This window comes from Syngnathoides biaculeatus, chromosome 11, assembly GCF_019802595.1.
Source record: "Syngnathoides biaculeatus isolate LvHL_M chromosome 11, ASM1980259v1, whole genome shotgun sequence".
Lineage (NCBI taxonomy): Eukaryota > Metazoa > Chordata > Actinopteri > Syngnathiformes > Syngnathidae > Syngnathoides > Syngnathoides biaculeatus.
This window is the reverse complement of record NC_084650.1, coordinates 12,145,060-12,165,386: the sequence shown is the minus strand read 5'-3', so window position 1 is coordinate 12,165,386 and position 20,327 is coordinate 12,145,060. Positions and strand designations below refer to the sequence as shown.

At 44.8% G+C, this 20,327-nt stretch overlaps 3 protein-coding genes across 6 annotated transcripts in view; 2 read left to right on the top strand and 1 right to left on the bottom strand.

Annotated features, from left to right (window-relative positions):
• Window positions 1-100: 100 nt before the first annotated feature.
• taf7 (TAF7 RNA polymerase II, TATA box binding protein (TBP)-associated factor) lies at window positions 101-8,833 on the top strand. Its single transcript, XM_061835739.1, has 12 exons — window positions 101-281; window positions 735-811; window positions 880-958; window positions 1,162-1,295; window positions 2,006-2,126; window positions 2,215-2,273; window positions 2,703-2,775; window positions 3,280-3,393; window positions 3,924-4,109; window positions 6,290-6,402; window positions 7,400-7,459; window positions 8,593-8,833. The coding sequence occupies exons 1-12, from the start codon at window positions 263-265 to the stop codon at window positions 8,635-8,637; spliced, it is 1,080 nt and encodes a 359-aa protein (XP_061691723.1). The 5' UTR covers window positions 101-262; the 3' UTR covers window positions 8,638-8,833.
• Window positions 8,674-20,256, top strand: LOC133509068 (aryl-hydrocarbon-interacting protein-like 1). 4 transcript variants are annotated; one of them, XM_061835735.1, is made up of 12 exons: window positions 8,674-8,739; window positions 8,972-8,988; window positions 9,104-9,126; window positions 9,233-9,380; window positions 9,471-9,731; window positions 13,447-13,626; window positions 13,714-13,902; window positions 15,241-15,417; window positions 16,119-16,260; window positions 17,166-17,608; window positions 18,549-18,690; window positions 19,577-20,256. In XM_061835735.1, exons 5-12 carry the CDS (start codon window positions 9,636-9,638, stop codon window positions 19,996-19,998), a joined length of 1,791 nt encoding a protein of 596 aa, XP_061691719.1. In that variant the 5' UTR covers window positions 8,674-8,739; window positions 8,972-8,988; window positions 9,104-9,126; window positions 9,233-9,380; window positions 9,471-9,635; the 3' UTR covers window positions 19,999-20,256. The 4 variants fall into 4 exon arrangements, with proteins under 4 accessions (XP_061691719.1, XP_061691721.1, XP_061691720.1 ...); XM_061835737.1 differs by lacking the exon at window positions 8,972-8,988 and having other exon boundaries at window positions 8,675-8,739; window positions 9,213-9,380; XM_061835736.1 differs by lacking the exon at window positions 8,972-8,988 and having other exon boundaries at window positions 8,691-8,739; window positions 9,078-9,126.
• The window catches only part of drp2 (dystrophin related protein 2), a 144,429-nt gene continuing 139,533 nt past the window's right edge, over window positions 15,432-20,327 (bottom strand). The window contains exon 25 of the transcript XR_009797219.1: window positions 15,432-15,565. The gene's annotated coding sequence lies outside the window, so the exon portion shown is untranslated. The remainder of the gene's footprint in view (window positions 15,566-20,327) is intronic.

Here is a 20,327-nt window from a genome sequence, read left to right as displayed (position 1 = left end):
TTAGTTGATTTTTTTTTTTTTTTTGTGGTAAAAATAGTTTGCCATCAATACAAGTAAATTTCAATAAGGATGTTCACGTTTCCCAGGATCACTTGAATGCAGCAGTCAATCTATCAGTGCTCAGCTGTCCAGTATTTGTGTTCGACTCTTGCTTCGTTATGTTTAAAACACACTCACTATTATTTGATATAGTTTGAACGCTTGGCTAGTCCATGTTCTTGTTCTTATCCTACAGTTTCGAGGAAAATTACCAAAACCGAGCATGACATCGAAACAGAAAGGTACGTCGCTCATCTGTTTTGGTCAGCTTGCTATGCTAACATTCGCTAGTTTCTCATCAGCAGTGTAAATCATTTTTATACATAGAAAAAAAAAACGTACAAACGCAAACAGAATGTCACCCTAATACACTGCAGTTTTGATACCAGTAGTTATAGGCAGTATCGTGAAAATGAAATATCCGTCAATTGGTAGAAACGCAGATTAACAGAACACAAGCAGATGTGGTAGAACTCAATAGTGTAGCATTCATTTGTTTTATTTATTTTAGGGAAATGTTTTACATAAGTAAACAAAAATTCCAAAATGAAAAGATAAGATGAAAGCCTTATACCTGTCGACAACCAGTAAATGATGAAACAAAAACACTATCCTGTTCAAATCACAGCACAAAAGCATGCTGATGGAAATATGGACAATTTGTTTGTTAACATGACACTTTTTGGGTTTTCCAGCTGGGAAAGTTGGCTCCAAAAGTAAGGAGGATGCTCCCTACGAGTTGGAGAATCAGTTTGTTCTGCGGCTGCCGACAGTAAGCATCTGCAGCATATGAAAAATGCACTATATTTATTTTTATTATAAATTATTATTATTTTGTAGGAATATGCATCTACTGTAAGGAGGATCGCTCAGTCTAGTAGTATGAATATGAAGGACAGACTCACCATTGAATTGCACCGTAAGTCCCCTCATTGATTGTCATCTGAACATTTGGGAAGCATGTGTTTTGGGGGGGAAGTTGGGATAATTAAGTTTTAATTCAAAATATCTGTACTACTTTAGGATAGCAGTCTTCATCTCTTGAGGCTCCATATTACTCCTAACCCCTCTGCACCATCATGCTTATGTTGACGTTTGGTTTTTTTTAATGTAAATTCACAGCTGATGGTCGCCATGGCATTGTGAGAGTGGACCGGGTCCCACTGGCCTGCAAGCTGGTGGATCTTCCCTGCATTATTGAGTCCCTCAAGACGGTGGACAAGAAGACTTTCTATAAGACAGCTGACATCTGCCAGGTAGAGCAGCACCCCTGCATATTTCTATTTATTTTTTTCCACATTTTATCACGAGGTATCGTGGCGATGTTTGCATTTGCATGCCAGAACAACAGGGGCGACTATGTGCATTGCTTGTATATATGTTACATGTATTGAGGTGGATATTTATTGGAATTTCAGTCGGGCAGAGTGAGGTTTAAAAATGGGACACATAGAAAAGGGAGAACAGAGTAAAAAGAATGATGGAATAACTTCTATTTATTTCTTTTTGTTCTAAAGTTTCAAAATCAAACTGAAAAAAAGTCATAATATTGTGAGAATAATGTTGCAGGTTTCCTGAGATTTTTTTTTAATGATTATTTTTGGAGTATTATGTCGTTGAAGTCCAACAAAATATTTTCTTGGCTCCTAAAATTGCCACCTCTCAAGGATTCCTAATGTTTTTTTTTGTTTTTTTTGGCTAATAGTCCTAATGCTACTCAAGCATAACTACCATTTGTGAACGCTTCATTGCCAACAGAACCGTTTTTATTTTGCCAAGTATGTAAAAAAACACATAACAAATTTGTCTCGGGTGGTTGGAGTTGCTGTAGTACGACAACAGACAGGTACTGACAGTCAGTGTTAGCTTGAACCATTGAGATTACTGCTAAAAAAAAAAACGTCAGGAAAAGCGTTGCTGATTATCTCTTGTCGGAGTATGTCATGTCGTCACTCTGGCTATTTAGATGCTGGTGTGCACACTAGATGGAGACCTGTACCCCCCTTTAGAGGAGCCCACTGGCACCGATCCCAAGACCAAGAAGAAGGACAAAGACAAGGACAAGAAATTCATTTGGAACCACGGCAGTAAGAAGACAAATGTGGACGCGTGTTAATGCTTCACTTTGTAATCTTCACTGCACCAATGACCTTGTTTGCCCCCCCCCCCCCCCAGTCACATGCCCTCTCAAGAACACGCGCAAGAGGAGATTTCGCAAGACGGCAAAAAAAAAGGTTGTCATTCGATTTATTACTATTTTTTTAATTCCCCCTTCCTTCTCATCCTCCTCCCATTTGCTTTCCTGGTTCTCATCAGTCTTTTAACATCCATCTCCTCCTTTGGCTTTTACCCAAGCAGGCATTTACATTTCTTCTAACAGCACCTCTAGTGAACCTTAGATTTGCATATAAATAAACCACCTCCATCTTTGTTTGTCCCGAAGGCAAAGCAACAACAACAAAAAAAAAGCAATTTCACTGGCACTTTTTTTCACGGTGAAGGAGCGTGTGCTTGAGCGCTACACATCAACTTTGTCTTTTGAATCAATCTTCCCGGAGGTGCAGAGTTGGGCCGCCTTCAGTTTTCTAATCGCTAATGTTCTCGCTGGCACCAGGCCAGCCGCTGTAATCCGCGTTCCGTCTCTCTCTCTGTCTCCGCCGCAGTACATCGAATCTCCCGACGTGGAGAAGGAGGTGAAGCGGCTGCTAAGCACAGATGCCGACGCTGTCAGCGTCCGTATCCTTCCACGAACGCTCATCCGTCACGACACCCGGCGAGGACGGTATTGGTACCTGCTGTCAGACCGTACAAAACGAAACGGGTTCTCCGAGTGGGTGGGTCTAAAAATGGGAACTGCAAGGGTGGCCAATATCTTTCTCCATTGTGGTTTAATCCTCCAAGGGCTATGCTGTCCATCTATTTTCTATAATGATTGTCCTCATGAGGACAGCGCACAGATTTAGGCATTCACCACGCGGCTGGTTCGGTGATCGCATGTGTTCCGAGCACTGTACGTGTTTTCTCAGTTTGTAATTTCGTGCAAGGACATGGGGAGTAGACTAAATATAAACATATGACTGACACTCCCGCAACCCTTGTGAGGATCAGCTGCTTGGAAAATGAATGAATGGATGGATTGGAACTTTTTTTTTTTTTTTTGAACAGCTCATGTGAGGGCTGTTTAGTTTTTTTTTTGTGTGCCACAAAAGAGGCTCGTTGACCTTGACCCGCAATGACCAGGGTGGGAAGTCATAGCAGAGGACGACATGAAGGACGGGGACCAGCACGGCTCGCTGGCCAACCTGGACTCATCACCTGGCACATCAGGACACAAGATGGGTCACGGATCCTCAAGTGAGTGATACATACACAGTATAACAGCAACTTGGGTAAAATCTCAAGATTCTGTGCACTGTGCATCAGGTTATAATGGGGTATAATATTAATGGTAAGAAGTACTTTTGCTTTCATTGGTTAGCAACATAGTTATGTTTTTTAAATGCATTTAAAGACTTATTGTACTCCTAAAGTGTTGTTCTTAGATAAAATGCACAAATACACTTGTATTTAGTTTTAAAAATATTGTATGGCTCTTTTGGAATTACATTTTAAAGTATTTGCCATTTATGGCATTTATGACCCCTGCTCTAAAAGCTTTCAATTTGTTCTGTTGTGTATCCAATACTTTCTGCTGCAGATTGGGTTCCACTTTGGAGGTTCCACTGTAGTTAAAGCAGCCCAGTAGATTAAACGTTTCTGCTTGTTAACGCCAAATGGCAGGCGGTTAAAGCTCTTTATTGTGAAGTAAATAATAACCTTCGCGACAGCTGATTTGAGCGGAATCCGATGCCACGGTTAATAGCCTAAAACTCTTTGTCGAACAGCCCAGCGCGACGAACTGCGGGAGATCTTCAACGACATCAGCAGCTCCAGCGAGGACGAGGAGGACGACGTGGACCGCCACGAGGACGAAGACCTCAACATCATGGACACTGAGGATGACCTGGTCCAAGACAAGCTGCACGAGTCCAACCCAGCGCAACCCGAGTCAGACACCAACAATCAAATAGGTAAGAGAGGAGGAGTACCAGGACCAGGCATCTAGACCAAGGTGGTTCTCAAACCTTTTGGGTCCTGGGAGCTCCTTCCCCTGAAATTTCCAGGGACCCTTGTTTGAGAACTTCCGTTCTTCGCTTTTGAATCAAAGTTTTCTAGGTCACACACACGCGCACACCGAGAAACGCGGAAGCTGACGTTCACTTGCTGGTAAATGAAGTGCATCGCCTTTGGGCACAGAAAAGCAGCCCTGACAGGTGTTGCAGTGCAGACAGCAGCCCGGGCCTCTTTATCTCCCTTCGACAGACATGTGTCCGTAATATTAACTGCCAGGTTTTCCTCAGAAGTCTTTTTTTTTGGGGTCTACCTCATCTGGCCACCACCGCAGAGTTGTGATAAAATGGTCGGTGCTGTCAACTTCAGGCCCTACCTGCCCACTGGGGGGGGGGGGGGGGTTTCCCAGCCAGTGACCGTCTCAAGGGTTTAGTTTTTCAGGATGGCAGAGAACTGCACCCCCCCCCCCAACCCTTCCAAAAAAAAAAAGATGATGTGTTCATCAAGGATTTTACAAAGCAAGACTGTTTTCAAATTCATCGCAGCCATGCTTTTCCCGAGGAGAGCTCAGAAGCATCCAGGACAACCCGTTTTTGAGACGATTCCTGCGGCGGGTCATTGGCCTCAAAAACTTCATAAGATCATAAAATACTAAATAAACAAAGTCACGAAAATCCTGATTCAAAGACAAAACTAAAAACTTGACTTTGAAATCCAGGCAACTAAATACAAATAAAACAACAAATCACAGCCAAAACAGGATGAGTGCGGGAATTTGTAAATTCCATCCATCCATCCGTTTTCTTTGCCGCTTATTCTCACGAGGGTCACGGGGAGTCTTGGAGCCTATCCCAGCTGTCAACGGGCAGGCGGCGGGGCACACTCTGAACTGGTTGCCAGCCAATCGTAGGGCACATCAAGACAAAGAGCCGCACTCACAATCACACCGAGGGGCAATTTAGAGAGTCCAATTAATGTTGCCTGTTTTTGGGATGTGGGAGGAAACCGGAATGCCCGGGGAAAACATGCAAACTCCACACAGGCAGGGCCGGGATCGAACCCGGGTCCTCAGAACTCTGAGACCAACGCTTTCCTAGCTGTGCCGCCCGAATTTGGAAATTTAGTTACTTTGACATTTTATCTTTTCAGCACTTTTTTGACATTCTCAAGGGAGAAAAATGTCTCCCAGCAAGGGAGCCGTCGTTGCTGTGAGGTAGCAGGCCGGACCGGTGTTTGTCATTTTAATGGCCGCTTCGCGTGCCGTCCGGAGAAAGCTCATTTTACGTGACCTTTGAGTGCTTTTATGCACCGCGTCACATCCTTTTTTAAATGGAAGTGTTGTACCCATCAAACATAATTTGTGAGTTAGCGCAAGCATCCCTTTGGCTGTCAATCATGTGAAAATTGCCATCATTATTTCTCACCACTCTTTTCACTTCCGCATGTAAAGTGCTTGAAAGCAAGTAAAATTACACGTACCGTAACAGAAAATAACTTTGTAGAAGCAAAAGTCTTAAATTATCTAACATTTGCTGTCATTTCTTTTGCGTAGTTCAGTCAGAAAAAATAATTGATTCAGATCAGGATTCCTAACATACAAAAAAGGCTATTAAAAAAAAAAAAAATGTGCTGGTTTAAATTACTACCACTCGATTTTCATAAAAATGAGTTCAGTCTCATTTGTTAAAGTCTGCTTCATAAAATAGAAGTCAGTTTTAATATACTAAGTGTACAAAAGGCGCAGTATTTCAACCCACACAAAAATTCAATTTATAGGAAGAATTTCTCAACTCTTGCGATTGTGCAGATGTTTTGATTTTGATTTTTTTTTTGTCGGAGTAAGAAAAAAAATCAGTTTGATACACCCCCCCAGTGTGTAACATGAACCTGGTAATTCGTCATTGTCGTTTTGGTTGGTCATCTGCTGCTGGAGATTGAGCGGCAGGAATAAAATGTGACATTTTGTTTTGCATACATAGTGTAGTTAAAGGTAACAAAAGACATGAAAATAACGTGGTGAAGTACAGTCACGTAACTATCATTCACAAAATATTTGTCGTGTTTTACATTGCGATGTTTAACATACGTGCCTTTTTGTTTTCCTTTCGCAAAACGTTCTCCCGCTGTTTGGGCCTCGCAGTGATGGAGTACCAGGTGCAGATCAACGGCATCAAGGCCAAGCTTCAGGAAACGCGAGCCCGGAAGAAGCAACAGGAGGAGCTGATTATGAAAGTGGAAAACCAGGCCCTTAAAGTGAGCGCTCGCACACACACACGCGCACATTGAGCTGGCACGCTTGACGTACATTAATGGCGAGAGGCGAATATCTCCAGACAGTCATGTGGAAACGCAAACAAGACGACGCTCTTGCCACACCACTGGAGGACATTTGAAATAAAGTTAGACAACACTTGCTAGGTCAAACCGCAGGAAGGGAGCGGTTCTTCTTTTATTGATTGATTGATTTTTCCTTCAAAAATCATCCTTTTTGTAAAATTGCTTTCACTCGATAAGGGTTGGGAAATGCTGAATCACACTACTGTTGAAAAATAAAATCGTTTATTTCACTAGTAGTAGTGAGAAAAATACTTATCAGAGGGCCAATTCCTACCCAGTAACTGTTAAAAAATCATTTTATTTTTTTCTTATATAATCATATTTCTTGAGATGATAACTGTTAGGCTTTTCCGCAAGATGAAAGACGCAATCATCAAAATTCTTTCAAATAGCGTAATTCCCGGTCTACAGAGCGCACCTGGTTATAATCCTCGGTGCACAGAAAGAGTTTAACGGTGGCGTCACCGCTAATCCAAGGATCGCGCCATTGCTAGCGTCAGCGCTAACGCTAGCATTAGAAGGGTTGAAAGCGTGTGAAAATAGTCACGGCCGGAAATTACGGTAAATACTCAGATTTTTAAAAAAGTTGAAAGTTAAGCCTCACTGGGCTATATACAGGAAAATGTGCAAGTCCGAACAGATTGGGTTCAAGCGACGAGGTTCCAGTCTAGCACATAAAGGATCACTGAGCTGGCGGGAGCGCGAGCTGACGCGGCTGCCATTTAGCGCTCCCTCCGTCCGCCGTTTTGGGGCCGCCCGTCTGCGATCCCGCCGCCACGCTTGCGGCGGAAAAAGGTCAGCCGTCCCCGACTGACATTCTGAGTGGCCTTTCTGACAGGGCGCAGATAGTGACACGCGCGCACACACACACAGACGATAAACGACGTGCAAATAAATGTCTCTCTTCACACAGAACCGATTCCAAGCGTGTTTGGACGAGATCATTCAGCAGGAGGAGCGCGAGATGGAGCAGGTAAAGGCTTCCGTACGATCCTTTCAGCCCCCCCTCCCCAAGCGTATTCGCGATGCGCTGCTGGCGGATTCTCCTTTGCTTATTTTTGCGGGCAACTCTGTGATTTGCTAAGAAAAAAACCCAAAACAAAATACTGCGCAATCTTGTGCTCAGGACAAAATAAATATTTCCCCGGTGTCATTTTATGGCGTCTTGGTGTCGAGGAACTATGTTAAATTGAGTTGACATGCTTCACGTAGTGCTCTGCCACTATCTTGTGATAATCATGACAATCACAAACCTTTGGGGGGTGTATTCAGATTTTCACTCTTTGTGGGAGGACCCGGTCAAGGGAACTCAAGCAATAAAGAGACCTCTGATCTTTGTTCGAGTCAACTTTTTAATAACTACTCAACGGAGTAAACTGCTAACAATCCAGGCTAAATTGAGCTCCTCCGTGACATACAAGAGATCTTGGAAGACTTGAGATGTATCACTTCAAAATAATAGACCTTTCCGACTGGCCTCTTCTTCTCCCTCACTTACCTTTGAACATACAGCCTTGTGTTTGTTGATATTGTTCACACTTAGTTGCACGTGCGCTCTTCCGCGAGCCTTAATCCATCGTAGACGCTTCGTCACCTGTGTTTTAGTTTTTGGAAAATGAATCAAGCGGGCCCCTTGTAACCTAGCAAGATATCTTTCATCAGAATTGCACGTTCTCCAAGCGTATCTGAGGACCATTTTCTTTGTAACATGAACTTTTCCAAGCGCACACTACTGACACCCAGCATTGCTTGTGGGACAATATGGCGGCAGGGGCGTGTCAGGCCAGGGGTTAAGACAATGCGGTGATCTCATTGGCTAATATTGTACGAGTGATTGACAGGTTGGCACCAGGCCTCGGGCTATCTGTTAGCAAGGTCTTTAGCAGACTTTTCTGTCATCTCAGTGTGTGACAGAGGGCGTTAAACATAAAAAGTTAAATTTGTGAATAACAATGTGCAAATAGGCAGGGGTTCACGGTGGCCCGTTTTACAGCTAAGTCCCCCCTGATGTCCTTCGTCGTCATATATTTTGCTGCGAAATAAAGGTTGTGTTTTGAAAATCTGCTCCATCTTGACACCCCACTTCTGCTTGTCGTGCTCCTACAGCTGGCCTCGCTGGAGGAGCAGCTCGACTCGCTGATTGAGAAGTGAGCAGCAGGGGGCGCCCTCATGACAGCCTCCTGGCACCCGCCTGACGGAAGATGAGGAGGATGTGATGCCTTGACACACACTTGCTGTGTCATTTCTTTTGAGGTGGATATTTTTACGCAGACCTCAGAGAGCACGCTCATTTGCATCTCCGCTCAGAACACGTTTGTAGCCGTGTCATTAAAGTGTTTTGTTTCTACGTCGTCGTCGTCGTTTTTTTTTGTTGTTGTTGTTGTCGGCTATCAATGCAGCCTTGATGATTTCCTGTTTTGCACACCCGCAGACAGGAAGTTAATGTGGCCTTTTTGCTTTTTATAAACTCAGTTTTCCCTTTTAGGTAGATAAATCTTCAAGGTGAGTCGAATCAATTTTGAAATATACTCGTTATGAGTTTTGATTAACACCCCCACCCTCGGCTCCCTACGAACCTTTTTTAATTACAGGTTTGCTTTTTTCCCCTGCCTGATAGATACCAACCAGCCACAATATTAGGTACACCAGCACTCATTAGGATAAGCATTATCTGACACTTTCAAAGCCACGCTAAAACCAACTTTGAAATTCATTCATTTTCTAAGCCACTTATCCTCACAACCAGTTCAGGGTGTACCCCGCCCGCCTCCTGCCCGATGACAGCTGGGATCGGCTCCAGCACTCCCGCCCCCCTCGTGAGGATTGTCGTCATTGTTATGAGGACAACAAGTGGTGCATTTTTATCGGATTTTGACTTTGATGGGATCTACTCTGTAAGTATCCGTTGTGGCCGGTTCCCTTCAATTGTAATAAGGTGTCTTCTGGAAGGATCTTTGGCTGTAAGGAAGCCGGCCTTTCTGCAGGCCAGCTCCAGCCAATCCGAAGCCCCGGCCAAGGATTAGCGCCTCGGCTTCAAGTGTCCAGATCGGCCCAATCCCGCCATCTGTCAGAGAGCAACCGACCTGCCGCCTGCCACCCTCTCATCTCGGGGCGAAAATAGAGCACGGGAAGGAGAAGCCGCGAGCATCATGGAGAAGACATACCTTCTGAACCATCCGGGAGTCAGGAAGAAGATTCTGGCCGGAGGCACCGGCCCGCTGCCTCACTTCCCACCTGGAACCAAGGTACTGCTCACATGACCTGCAGGATGTGAAGCCTTTTATGCCACGGGGTTCTCAAGAGTACCTCATAATCATAATACCAATTGAACTCTCCACGAACAACCCAGGCAAAGGTAGTTCCTCAATGACATTCAAATATTTTAGTTCACTTGAGATGTTTCACTTCAACATTGTTTTGAAAAACTTCAGTAATAATACTACTATCGTATTAGTCGGGGCTTTGGTGGCAATTTGTGGCATTTTATAGCATTTCACAAACAGCACAAAATTAAGATTATAAAACGAGCACGCTGTAGAAGATGTATTTTTAAAGCAAAACAGATGAGGATCGGTTCCACAGAAACAAAACAACGTGAATCGGTGGTGTGTCCGCCAAACTTGTGTTTATTATCGTGGCTGTTACATTTCACCAAACCCTGGAGTTAATCAAATCGACACTACAGCAATTCATTATTATGTAACATACATGCATTCCAGTGAGAATTTGCACAACCGCAGTTCAGAGAGAAGTGTACAGTATCTTATTTGTCCACATGAGCTCATCAGCCACCCACACAAGCCTATTAGGCGCGCTCTGCTTGAATAATGTCAACAGCAACTGATAGAAATATGATGTGAGCAGGCGATGTCGTGGGTTAACCGTTTTCACTACTCCCACTCACGATCCCGGCGAAAGCTTTACGGCGATGTTTTAAACTGTATTCACATCAAAACGAGATAAAGTTTGCTCCTAACTTTTATTTGTTCCAGGCGATATTGTTATGAGAGCGTGCAGTCGATGTTCGGAGGGCTAATGTTGTTGGTATTTATGAATTCACTTCTCAAAACTCCGTGACTTGTTTATTAAACGTACTGCATATAGTATTCAGTACGGTTTCTGTATCTGATAAGAAAATCAGCTCAATTAACTCTCCGAACAAAGTTTGCTTGCTGCTGCATTTAATCAATTGGTATATATATATATATATATATATATATATATATAAGATCTGCAGGTGACTAAGCTGGACTTCATAACCCCCCCCCCCCCCCCCCAAAAATAAAATGTGTGATGCACCCAATCCACATAAATAAATAAATCGCGACATAGTGTTGTATTCCTGTATTTACAGTACGTATGTACTTTGGTGGGCAGTTGGCCTCACAGTTCTGGGGACCCAGATTCAATTCCGGCCCCACCTGTGTGGAGTTTGCATGTTCTCCGCTGTGCCCGTGTGGGTTTTCTCCAGGCACTCCGGTTTCCGCCCACATCCCCAAAACGGGCAATATTAATTGGACACGCTAAATTTCCGCTAGGTGTGATTGTGAGTGCGACTGTTTGTCTCTGTGCCCTGCGATTGGCCGGCAACCAGTTCAGGGTGTACCCCGCCTCCTGCCCGTTGACAGCTGGAATAGGCTCCAGCACTTGCTGCGACCCTCATGAGGATAAGCGGCAAAGAAAATGGATGGATGGATGTACTTAGGTCAGCAGAGTGTATCCCAGATCCTCACACACTGGGGAATTTTTTATTTATTCATTTATTTAGTCAACTATTTTTCCAGATCACCAAGTTACAGCTTGTGGGCCCCAAAGGGGTGCAGGGACCCCGTATTGAAATTGAGCTTCAGATATCAAAGTCAACTTTGTGCTCAATCGCATTTGTTTCCCGTCAACAAAATCGAGTTCAAATATTCACGGCATGACGGAAACGTTCAGTTTGCCGCTGAGACACACCAGCAAAGGTTTGGCCAAGAAAATTGCGATGTTTAATGGCACCGACTTGTTTTTTTCTCAATGTGTGTGACTACTACACCCCCCCCCCCTCCCATGTTTGTGTGTGTGTGTGTGTGTGTGGGGGGGGGGGGTTGTCCTCATTCTGGTCACATCCAGCTATTGGCACAAAGCCCAGATACACTGACAAACCTTTTCTATGTCAGTGTCAGCATGTATTTCCACTCCTGTGCATCTACATTGGTGTCTGTGTGTGACCTACCTGCAGTGGCACTTCCCATTGGTAAACATTGTTAGCGCCGTATTATAGTCAGCCGAGATGAGTATAATTTGACACATTTATATTTACACACGACTTATGACGGAAGATTGCATTGGCTGTGAAGCGCTGCAGCATTTGGTACACTTGCGCAGCCTAATGAGATCCATTACGAGATTGATACAAGGGCAATTATTCCTTTTTAAAGATAATGAAAGCCAGTTGTGGGTATTAATGTACCAATATGTACATTAGCGCGCTCGCTAACTTTGATGTTGCAAAGGCAAGGTGGTGCCACGTCTCCCCGCTATAGGTATAAAACCTGAACCCATTTAGTTGAATACAAGCTAATACATTCACTTGTATGAATAGCAACAAGTAGAATTGCTTATTCATGGATCTACCCCCCCACCCCCGGGCATTTTATTACATATTACCCTTTTTGCCCATATGAGCTATTTACTCTGTCTAGTCACGCATCTCAGCGAGAAATTGTGCCCACCTCCTTCATGTCGCATCTCTTTATAATTCTGCCCACCGGCCACCGAGAGGCGAACAGCCACAAGGAGTGGCGCAATGCCTATTGAATTGAAGAAAGAAATGGGACCAAAACGTGTTGAGATTTGATTTCATGACATCATTATGACAGAGTACAAAGAGAGGAACTGTGGGCAAGTCTGGTGTGGCGGAGAAATATGTTAGGATAGTACAGGACATGTATGAGGGCATTAGAACAGAGGTGAGGTGTGACCTAGGTGTGACAGAAGAATTGAAGGTGAAGGTGGGGCTGCATCAGGGATCCGCGCCGAGCCCCTTCCTGTTTGCGTTAGTAATTGATAAGCTGACAGATGGGGTTAGACTGGAATCCCCTTGGACCGTGATGTTCGCAGATGATATTGTGATCTGCAGTGAAAGCAGGGAGCTGGTGGAGGAACAATTAGAAAGATGGAGGCATGCACTGGAAAGGAGAGGAATGAAGATTAGCCGAAGTAAAACGGAATATACAGTATGTGCGTGAATGAGAGGAGCGGAGGGGCAAGGGTGAAGCTCCAGGGAGAAGAGATAGTGAGGGTGGACGACTTCAAATACTTGGGGTCAACAATACAGAGCGATGGTGAGTGTGGTAAGGAAGTGAAGAAACGGGTCCAAGCGGGGTGGCGGAAGGTGTCTGGTGTTCTATGTGACAGAAGAGTCTCCGCTAGGTTGAAGGGAAAAGTCTATAAAACAGTGGTGAGGCTGGCCATGATGCACGGATTAGAGACGGTGGCACTGAAGAAACAACAGAAAGCAGAAGTGGAGGTGCCAGAAATGACGATGTTGAGGGTCTCGCTTGGATAGGATTAGAAATGAGCTCATTAGAGGGACAGCCAAAGTTGGAGGTTTTGGAGACAAGGTTAGAGAGAGCAGACGTCGATGGTTTGGACATGACATGAGAGGGAGTATATTGTTAGAAGGGTGCTGAGGATGGAGCTGCCAGGCAAAAGAGGGAGAGGAAGACCAAAGAAAAGGTTGAAGGATGCGGTGAGGGAGGACATGAAGACTGCACGAGATAGGCTTAGATGGAAAAAGATGACACGCTGTGGCCACCCCTAACGGGACAAGCCGAAAGGAAAAAAAAAAAAAGAAGATTATCATGGTACGTTTTTAGAAAGCCCATTATTATATGCGATGTGACGACGTGGCCAATTCCTTCCCTTCTGCTTCGAATGCGACGGCGACCGTAAACTTCTCGTCTCCTCCCACCGCAGCTGGTCTTCCACTTCCAGACACTGCTGGACACCTTCGAGCGCACCGTCGTGGACGACAGCCGAGCGGCCGGCAGGCCCGCCGAGATCTTTGTCGGGAAGATGTTCAAGTTGGAAGTTTGGGAGACGCTGCTCACGTCCATGCGGGTCGGCGAGGTGGCCGAGTTCTGGTGTGACGCCGTTGTGAGTCGGATACCGTACACTTGACAATTTAGCCGTTTTTTTTCCCCCCCGGAACGCCATCTAACGACGTTGCTTTCGCTTCCGCAGCACACGGGGTTGTACCCCATCGTGTCAAAGGGCATGCGGCTGATCGCTCAAGGGAAAGACCCCCTGGAGGGCCAGAGGCACATGTGCGGCATGGGGAACATCTTCCACTATCACTCCACCGGCTTCCCCGAACTGGATGAGCTCATGAGAACGCCGCAGCCGCTCATCTTCATCATGGAGCTGCTCCAGGTCAGGAGTGGGCAAAAAAAAAAAAATGACAAATGGAATAAAACGACAGTATGAAATGGTGATTAAGTCAAATAAAATTATCAGCATTTTTAATCAAATAGTATCAATCAATATTCATGAACAAGTTCACTTGTAAAATATCTTTCATGAAATGAAATTCACGTTATAAAATTAAAAAATAAATACTAAAATAAATGCAAACCATTTCAATGCAATAAAATTGTAATATTTTTAAAAGAATAAAATGGTAAAATTAAAATTTATGATTGAAGTATAAGAATAAATATTTCAATAAAATAAACATGGTAGTATTTAAAGAGAAGAAGTCAACATGTTTAATTAATTAATAAGAGTCAATTTAAAATCATGTAGTAAAGGAGTTCATTTAAATATAAACAAGTTTCACAAAAGAAACTAACATTTGTAGTAAAAAAAGAAATTCAAAATTGTATGAACGAGTTCAATTGTAAAAGGAAATGGTAATAACATTTTTCATAAAATGAAATTCATGTCATAAAATTACAAGAATAAATAAAAAAATTCGATTTGAAATCAAACCATTTTAATGAAATTAAATAGAAATTTTAAAAGAATAAAATACTAACATTTCATTTTGAAGTATAAGAGCAAACATTTCAATAAAATAAAAATGTTACTATTTAAATAAAAGAAGTAAACATATTTAATGAACAAGAGTTAACAATTTCAAATCATGTAGTAAAGAAGTTTAAATAAATGATGATAATTTTAATTAAATATAAACAAGTTTCACAAAAGAAATACAAACGTTACAATTTTCAATTAGAAGTGACTTTTGTCATTTTTCAATAACTTTTTGAAGTTGCGCTCACACGCGAGCGTTCATCAATGCAAGGCAGAAAAGAATCGAGCTCAGCACCTCGTATGGGATGACGGGACTCGGACGTGTTCCGTGGCCGTGATCCCGTTTATGCTTAAACAGGTGACAGGATCCTTTCCAGCACTTAAGACGCAATATTCCTCAACAGTCGCTGACAGCGGTGACAAGAAAAAAGAAGGAAAAAAAAAAGTGCAGCCCCACCCCCCACCCCCACTCTCTGCCTCCCACCGCCGTGCTTTGAAGTAAACCCACCAGGGGGTCCCACTGGCAGCAGCATCCAAAACAAAAGTTTCACAATGCTTGTCATGTTAGGACAGAAAACTCCTGTGTTCCTACTTAGCATTTTCTTGTCATCTCGCCTGGTGTTTTATTCAGTGGCGTTTTTGTCGTACCCGCGAAACAATTACGCTTCCAACCGCAAAAGAAGACAAGAAAAGAAATCGCTTTCCTTATTTGTTTTCAAATGTACCGCTGTACAGGTGGGAGACCCCATGTCCTACCACAGGGAGTCGTGGATGATGGAGAAGGACGAGAAGCTGAGCACGGTGCCCCTCCTCCACGTGCGGGGCAACGCGCTGGTCAAGCAGCGGCAGTTCCGGGAGGCGGCCAGCAAGTACAAGGAGGCCGTGTTGCTGCTTAAGACGGTCCAGTCCAGGGTGAGTTGGTGCTTGCGGGGCCAGCCCGGAGCGGGCGGGACAGACGGACACTCCATGCATTGCGACTTGGACTCAACTCGTATCGGAGTCACTGATTTGGTGACTTGTGACTCGGTTCCGCCTTGGGAGGTGAAGACTCGGGACGTGACTGGAGACATAATCAGGTTTTGTACATATGTACTGTATAGGGCTAGATTAGTGTGGACCAGTAGTATGTAATTGAAAGCTCCCCCTGGAGCACATATGTAAAACAGAGGCCCGGGGGCCAAATTTGGTCCACAATGTGATTATATTTGGCCCGGAAGGCCTCATGAAATATGTATTACAGCTGGCCTGCCATGATATAGCACATGTGTCACTAATACTAAAATCCCCGAATGCTTTACAAGTGTGTTTGCCCGTCAGTTGAGACCGGCGAGTGCCCCAAAACTATGCCGCCAGTCTCCTCGGGCAAATTTACAATCCCCACTACCCAAAAATGGCCAAACGATAACTCGAAATTAATTAACTTCCAAGGTGGGGGGGGGGGGGGGGATTATCTGTTGGACATAGATAAATAGAGCATAGAGAGAATTCACGTTATCTATTTAAATACAAAACAAGAAACGAATGCGACTGATGTCAGTGCTAAATGTTCATAAGAGTTTCAAATGTGGAGAGGCAAAGTAGAAACGCAGGCCCGCCCTCTTCCTTGCACGCAGGAGATGCCCGGCGACGCGGACTACGTTAACCTGGGTCGTATGATCGTCCCCCTGGAGCTGAACTACTGCCAGTGCATGCTGGAGCTACACGAGTACTACGAGGTGATCGAGCACACCGACGAGCTGCTGGACAAACACAAAGGTGGGCGCCGGGCAAACCGACACCCGCCTGGCAGTTGGGCAAATTATGCTGGCGTCGCGTTTTTAAACATCAAGCGGTTTTGAATTCTGCGAGTGTACCTAAGATTGTGACTGGAAGGTGTAAATACAGCTGGAATTTGATTGCAAAAGCAAATATAATGTATTTTTTGTGAATTTCATTTTGTTTTCTGGTTTCAAGATTAAAGCAAAAAAAAAAAAAAAATATTCTGTGTATTCTAAATTTACATAACTTAAGCAATTAAGATGCTTATTATCGTAATTTCCGGGCTATAAACCGCAGCGTTTTTGCACACGCTTTCAACCCTGCGGCTTGTGCCGTGATGCGGCCAATTTATAAATTTTTTCTAACGGCCGCAAGGGGCCACTCGAGCGGAAAAGGTAAGAGTGAGACCGGTGGAATATATGTGCCGAGGAAGTGATTTTTACCGGTATGTCTTTTTTTTTTTTTTTAACTGGCCCTGTTAGCACTTGCACTGGCATTAGCACTGTGCTGGCGCGTTTCTGCTGTGTTACTGCCACATTTCAGTGATTTAGGGATGTTTTTTAACTGGGTCTGTTTGTGCTGTGCTACCGTGTTGTTGCTATGTTAAGATAAGATAAGGTATCAAAACTTTGAAAACTCTTTCTGTAAATATCTCTTTGTAAATATCTTGTGCTTCAATGTGGGCACTTGCGCCTTTTACACGGGTGCGGCTTATGTATGTACCAAATGGTATTTCCTTTACTGGGTGAGGTTTATAATCCGGTGCGCTCTGTAGGCCGGAAATTACGGTAGATTATTTTTTTAAATTGAAAAAGTCTCTCAAAGAGCTCTTTGAGGTCAAACGGCTCCAAGTCAATAACTGTCTTCAAAAACAGACAAAGCTCGCTCTTTGTTCATTTCAGACTGCGTGAAAGGTTACTACAAGCGAGCCAAGGCCCACGCCGCCGTGTGGAACGAAAAGGAAGCGCGCCGGGACTTCAACACGGTGGCCCGCCTGGACGCCACGCTGGCCTCGTTGGTCCAGCGGGAACTCAGGGCCTTGTCGGAGCGCATCAAGGAAAAGTACTGGCAGGAGAAGGACGCCTACTGGAACAAGCTCAGCGTCGCGGAGGCCGCTGATGGAAAGAACGGGGACGAAGTAGACGAGGAAGAAAAAGAAGAGGAGGACGGCGGCGATGGAGATGCAGGAGGTGAGAAGACGGAGGAGAAGGACTGGCAACAGATGTTGCGTCTGGTGATGCTGCTGCAGGAGCAAGGAAACGTCCTGGTCAAAGAAAAAAGCTTTCAAGAAGCTTCTGAAAAGTTCAAGGAGGCCTTGGACTATGTGGACGCCCTTCAAAATAAGGTTGGTCACGTGGAAAAACCTTGAGGGGCTAACCTGACCCAAGAATGTTTAGAATGGATAGATCCGCACAGCGCGCCTAAGCCACGCCAACTTAGATACCGTTATGCACCCCAAGCTACCGATCAAAATGGCCGAATTATGTTATGAGGGATTCATTCGAGCGAATTCCCGATACTATTTCTGTTTCCTTTGTTAAAAGTGGAAGCGTGTTGCGGCCACACGTTAACGTGCGTAAACCTCTGTTTGACCGATGGTTTATTTTCTTTTTTTAAATACGCATTGGACTTGTTTGAGAACAATGCGTATTAGAAAAAAAAAAAAAAAAAAAACCATCTGTCGGGGAGAGGTTTACCAAAGTTTAACGTGCGGTTGCAACACGCTTCTGTGTGCGTTGGAGACGACTACCTGTCTATTTTATTTTTTTAAACGCATTGTTCTCTAATGAGCCAATTTGGCATGATAAATACTTCTTGGTAATTTGAGATCGAGAAGAATAATCCTACCTGAAGTGAAGTGATCGCTCCGCAGGCGTGTGTGTGTATTTTGGTCGGGCACCATCCTTCACGTTGATTTGCCGAAATTCAGCGATCTTTTCTGGTATTCCACAGAATGATCTTGTCTGTTGTGGCAACCAACAGCACAAAAGGTCTCGGGGATTGTGAATATTCTGCTCCGGTTTCGATGTCCCCCACACTGTCGAGCAGCTCTTTTTGACCTGCAATATGGCGCCTTGAAAAGGGCGACGTCACGTGCACGAGCTCTATAGTGAACTATCAAAGCGGAGGCCCAAAAATAACAACTTCCCACAATTCCGCATCCTCTTCACTTCTGGCTGACTTTTATCACACCAAGCGCGACATCCAATCTCCTCTGAAATCCATCCCAGCTCTTATTTACCTTCATTGCACTTCCCGTCCTCATCCCCAAATGTCCTCCGCAGGTCCGTCCGGGCGACGAAGACTGGGAATCGTTGGAAAAAGTGCGCCTGCCTCTCGCTCTAAACCTGAGCCAGTGCATGCTGGAGCTTCAAAACTATCAGCAAGTGGTGCAACTCAATGACAAGTTGCTGGAAAGCCACCAAGGTAAAATGGAAAAACGTGTTTGTGTCAGCGTGGAGCAGAGTCGGTGTTTCGATGTAAAAAAAAAAAAAAAAAAAATGAATTTAAGAAAGTCTATATTTTCCTCTGAGATGCTTTCATATTTGGAGCTGAAATATGAAGATTTCTTGATCGGCCCGAAGCGTTGCGTGCGCTTTCATGCTGCTGCGCAGCTTGATCTCGCTGTTTACAGGAGAAGGCACATCTCCGCACTTCTTGTTGGTTCCCCTGGCAACCACCTGTGGGCCCCGCGTTCAAAAATAATTTCGCTATATTTAAAGTGAGAATGTAAAGTTACCTGCTAATTATAGCGGTTGTTCAAAAGGTCACTTGGATTTTCCTTATTTTTTAAAACAAAGCGTGTAGGGGACCCCCCCCCTCCCCCCCGCGTGGTTACAATAAAACAACGGAGCGGGAGATCGACAGACGGATCGGTGCAGCGTCTGCGGCGATTTTTTTTTTTTTTTGTCTGCAGCGACGTAATCAATTTATAACAAAACAAGCTTACTCAAATGTTTACCGTGAGGGCCCATATCGCAATGGTTAGAGCGTTGGTTTGGTAAAGCAGGGGTTGTGAGTTCGGATCCCACTGGGGCCACTCAGAGTGTAAAAACAGTGCCAAAAAAAAAAATGTGAGCGTAAGAAACTTTCTCACTCAAATGTGTCTGACCCAACTATTTTCAATGGGTAGTCTTAAAAAAAAACATCCCGACATCTAATTTTGAGGGGACATCATGTTCAAATAAAGACAGCAGGCGTCACAGTTTTTCTATTGCCGCGAGTTGGGGTGCGTGCGAGGGTCAATCGGCAGGTGCGAGTCACCGACTGTCATTTGCCAGTGACGTGGCCGTGTGCTCGTCGTCCCCGTCAGGTCACTTCAAGGCGCTCTACCAGCGCGCCCGAGCACACGTCGCTCTGCGCAACGAGGAGGAAGCGCGTCGGGACTTGGGCGCCGTGGAGAAGCTGGACCCCCACTTCAAGCCGTTCGTCCGCCGGGAGCTGAAGAAGATGGGCGAGAACATCCGCTGCGTGCACGCCCACCACAACAAGACCTACTGGGACGCCTCGCGGGAAAAATGGGGGCCCGGGAAGGCCCCGCCGAAGAGCGTCACGCAGGCCAGTGCCGATAGAGGGGAGGGAGCGGAGGACGAAAACCAGACCAGCAAGGGGGAGGAATCCAATCATGAAAACATCGGGAGTTGTGATCTTACGGTTGATAGCGGCAAGCCCGACGAAGAGGGGCACGCTATGATCGCCGCCGCTGTTGGAGATTGTGTAGCCAGTGCGAGATAAGTCAATGAAGGTCACACGCCGGCCGAGAACGGCGGAACGAACCCGGCCGAGGTGATGAAACATCGTGTCCGGCGATCGGAAAGCAATGAAGAAGCAGCGAGCAGTAAAGAAAACAAATATACCGAGGAAGTATTGATTGAGAAGCCAAAGAAGGAAACTCATAAGCTGACCCGCATACACACAGCGTAGTAGAGTCTCAGTCCAGTTTTTGGTGCCCACATGCTGCAAAAAGTACTCACTATGTCAAATAAAATATGAATCCACATAAAGTGTCGACTTAATCGTTCTTTCCAAATGCATTTGTTTCTATTCTGGCAGAAAATATGCTT

Coding starts and splice junctions, on each gene's coding strand:
- taf7 (XM_061835739.1), top strand. Junction 812..879: donor TTGTTCTGCGGCTGCCGACA/GTAAGCATCTGC, acceptor ATTATTTTGTAG/GAATATGCATCTACTGTAAG. Junction 2,776..3,279: donor TGCCGACGCTGTCAGCGTCC/GTATCCTTCCAC, acceptor CGCAATGACCAG/GGTGGGAAGTCATAGCAGAG.
- LOC133509068 (XM_061835735.1), top strand. CDS start 9,636: ATGGAGAAGACATACCTTCTGAACCATCCGGGAGTCAGGAAGAAGATT. Junction 16,261..17,165: donor GCTGCTGGACAAACACAAAG/GTGGGCGCCGGG, acceptor TGTTCATTTCAG/ACTGCGTGAAAGGTTACTAC. Junction 18,691..19,576: donor GTTGCTGGAAAGCCACCAAG/GTAAAATGGAAA, acceptor CGTCCCCGTCAG/GTCACTTCAAGGCGCTCTAC.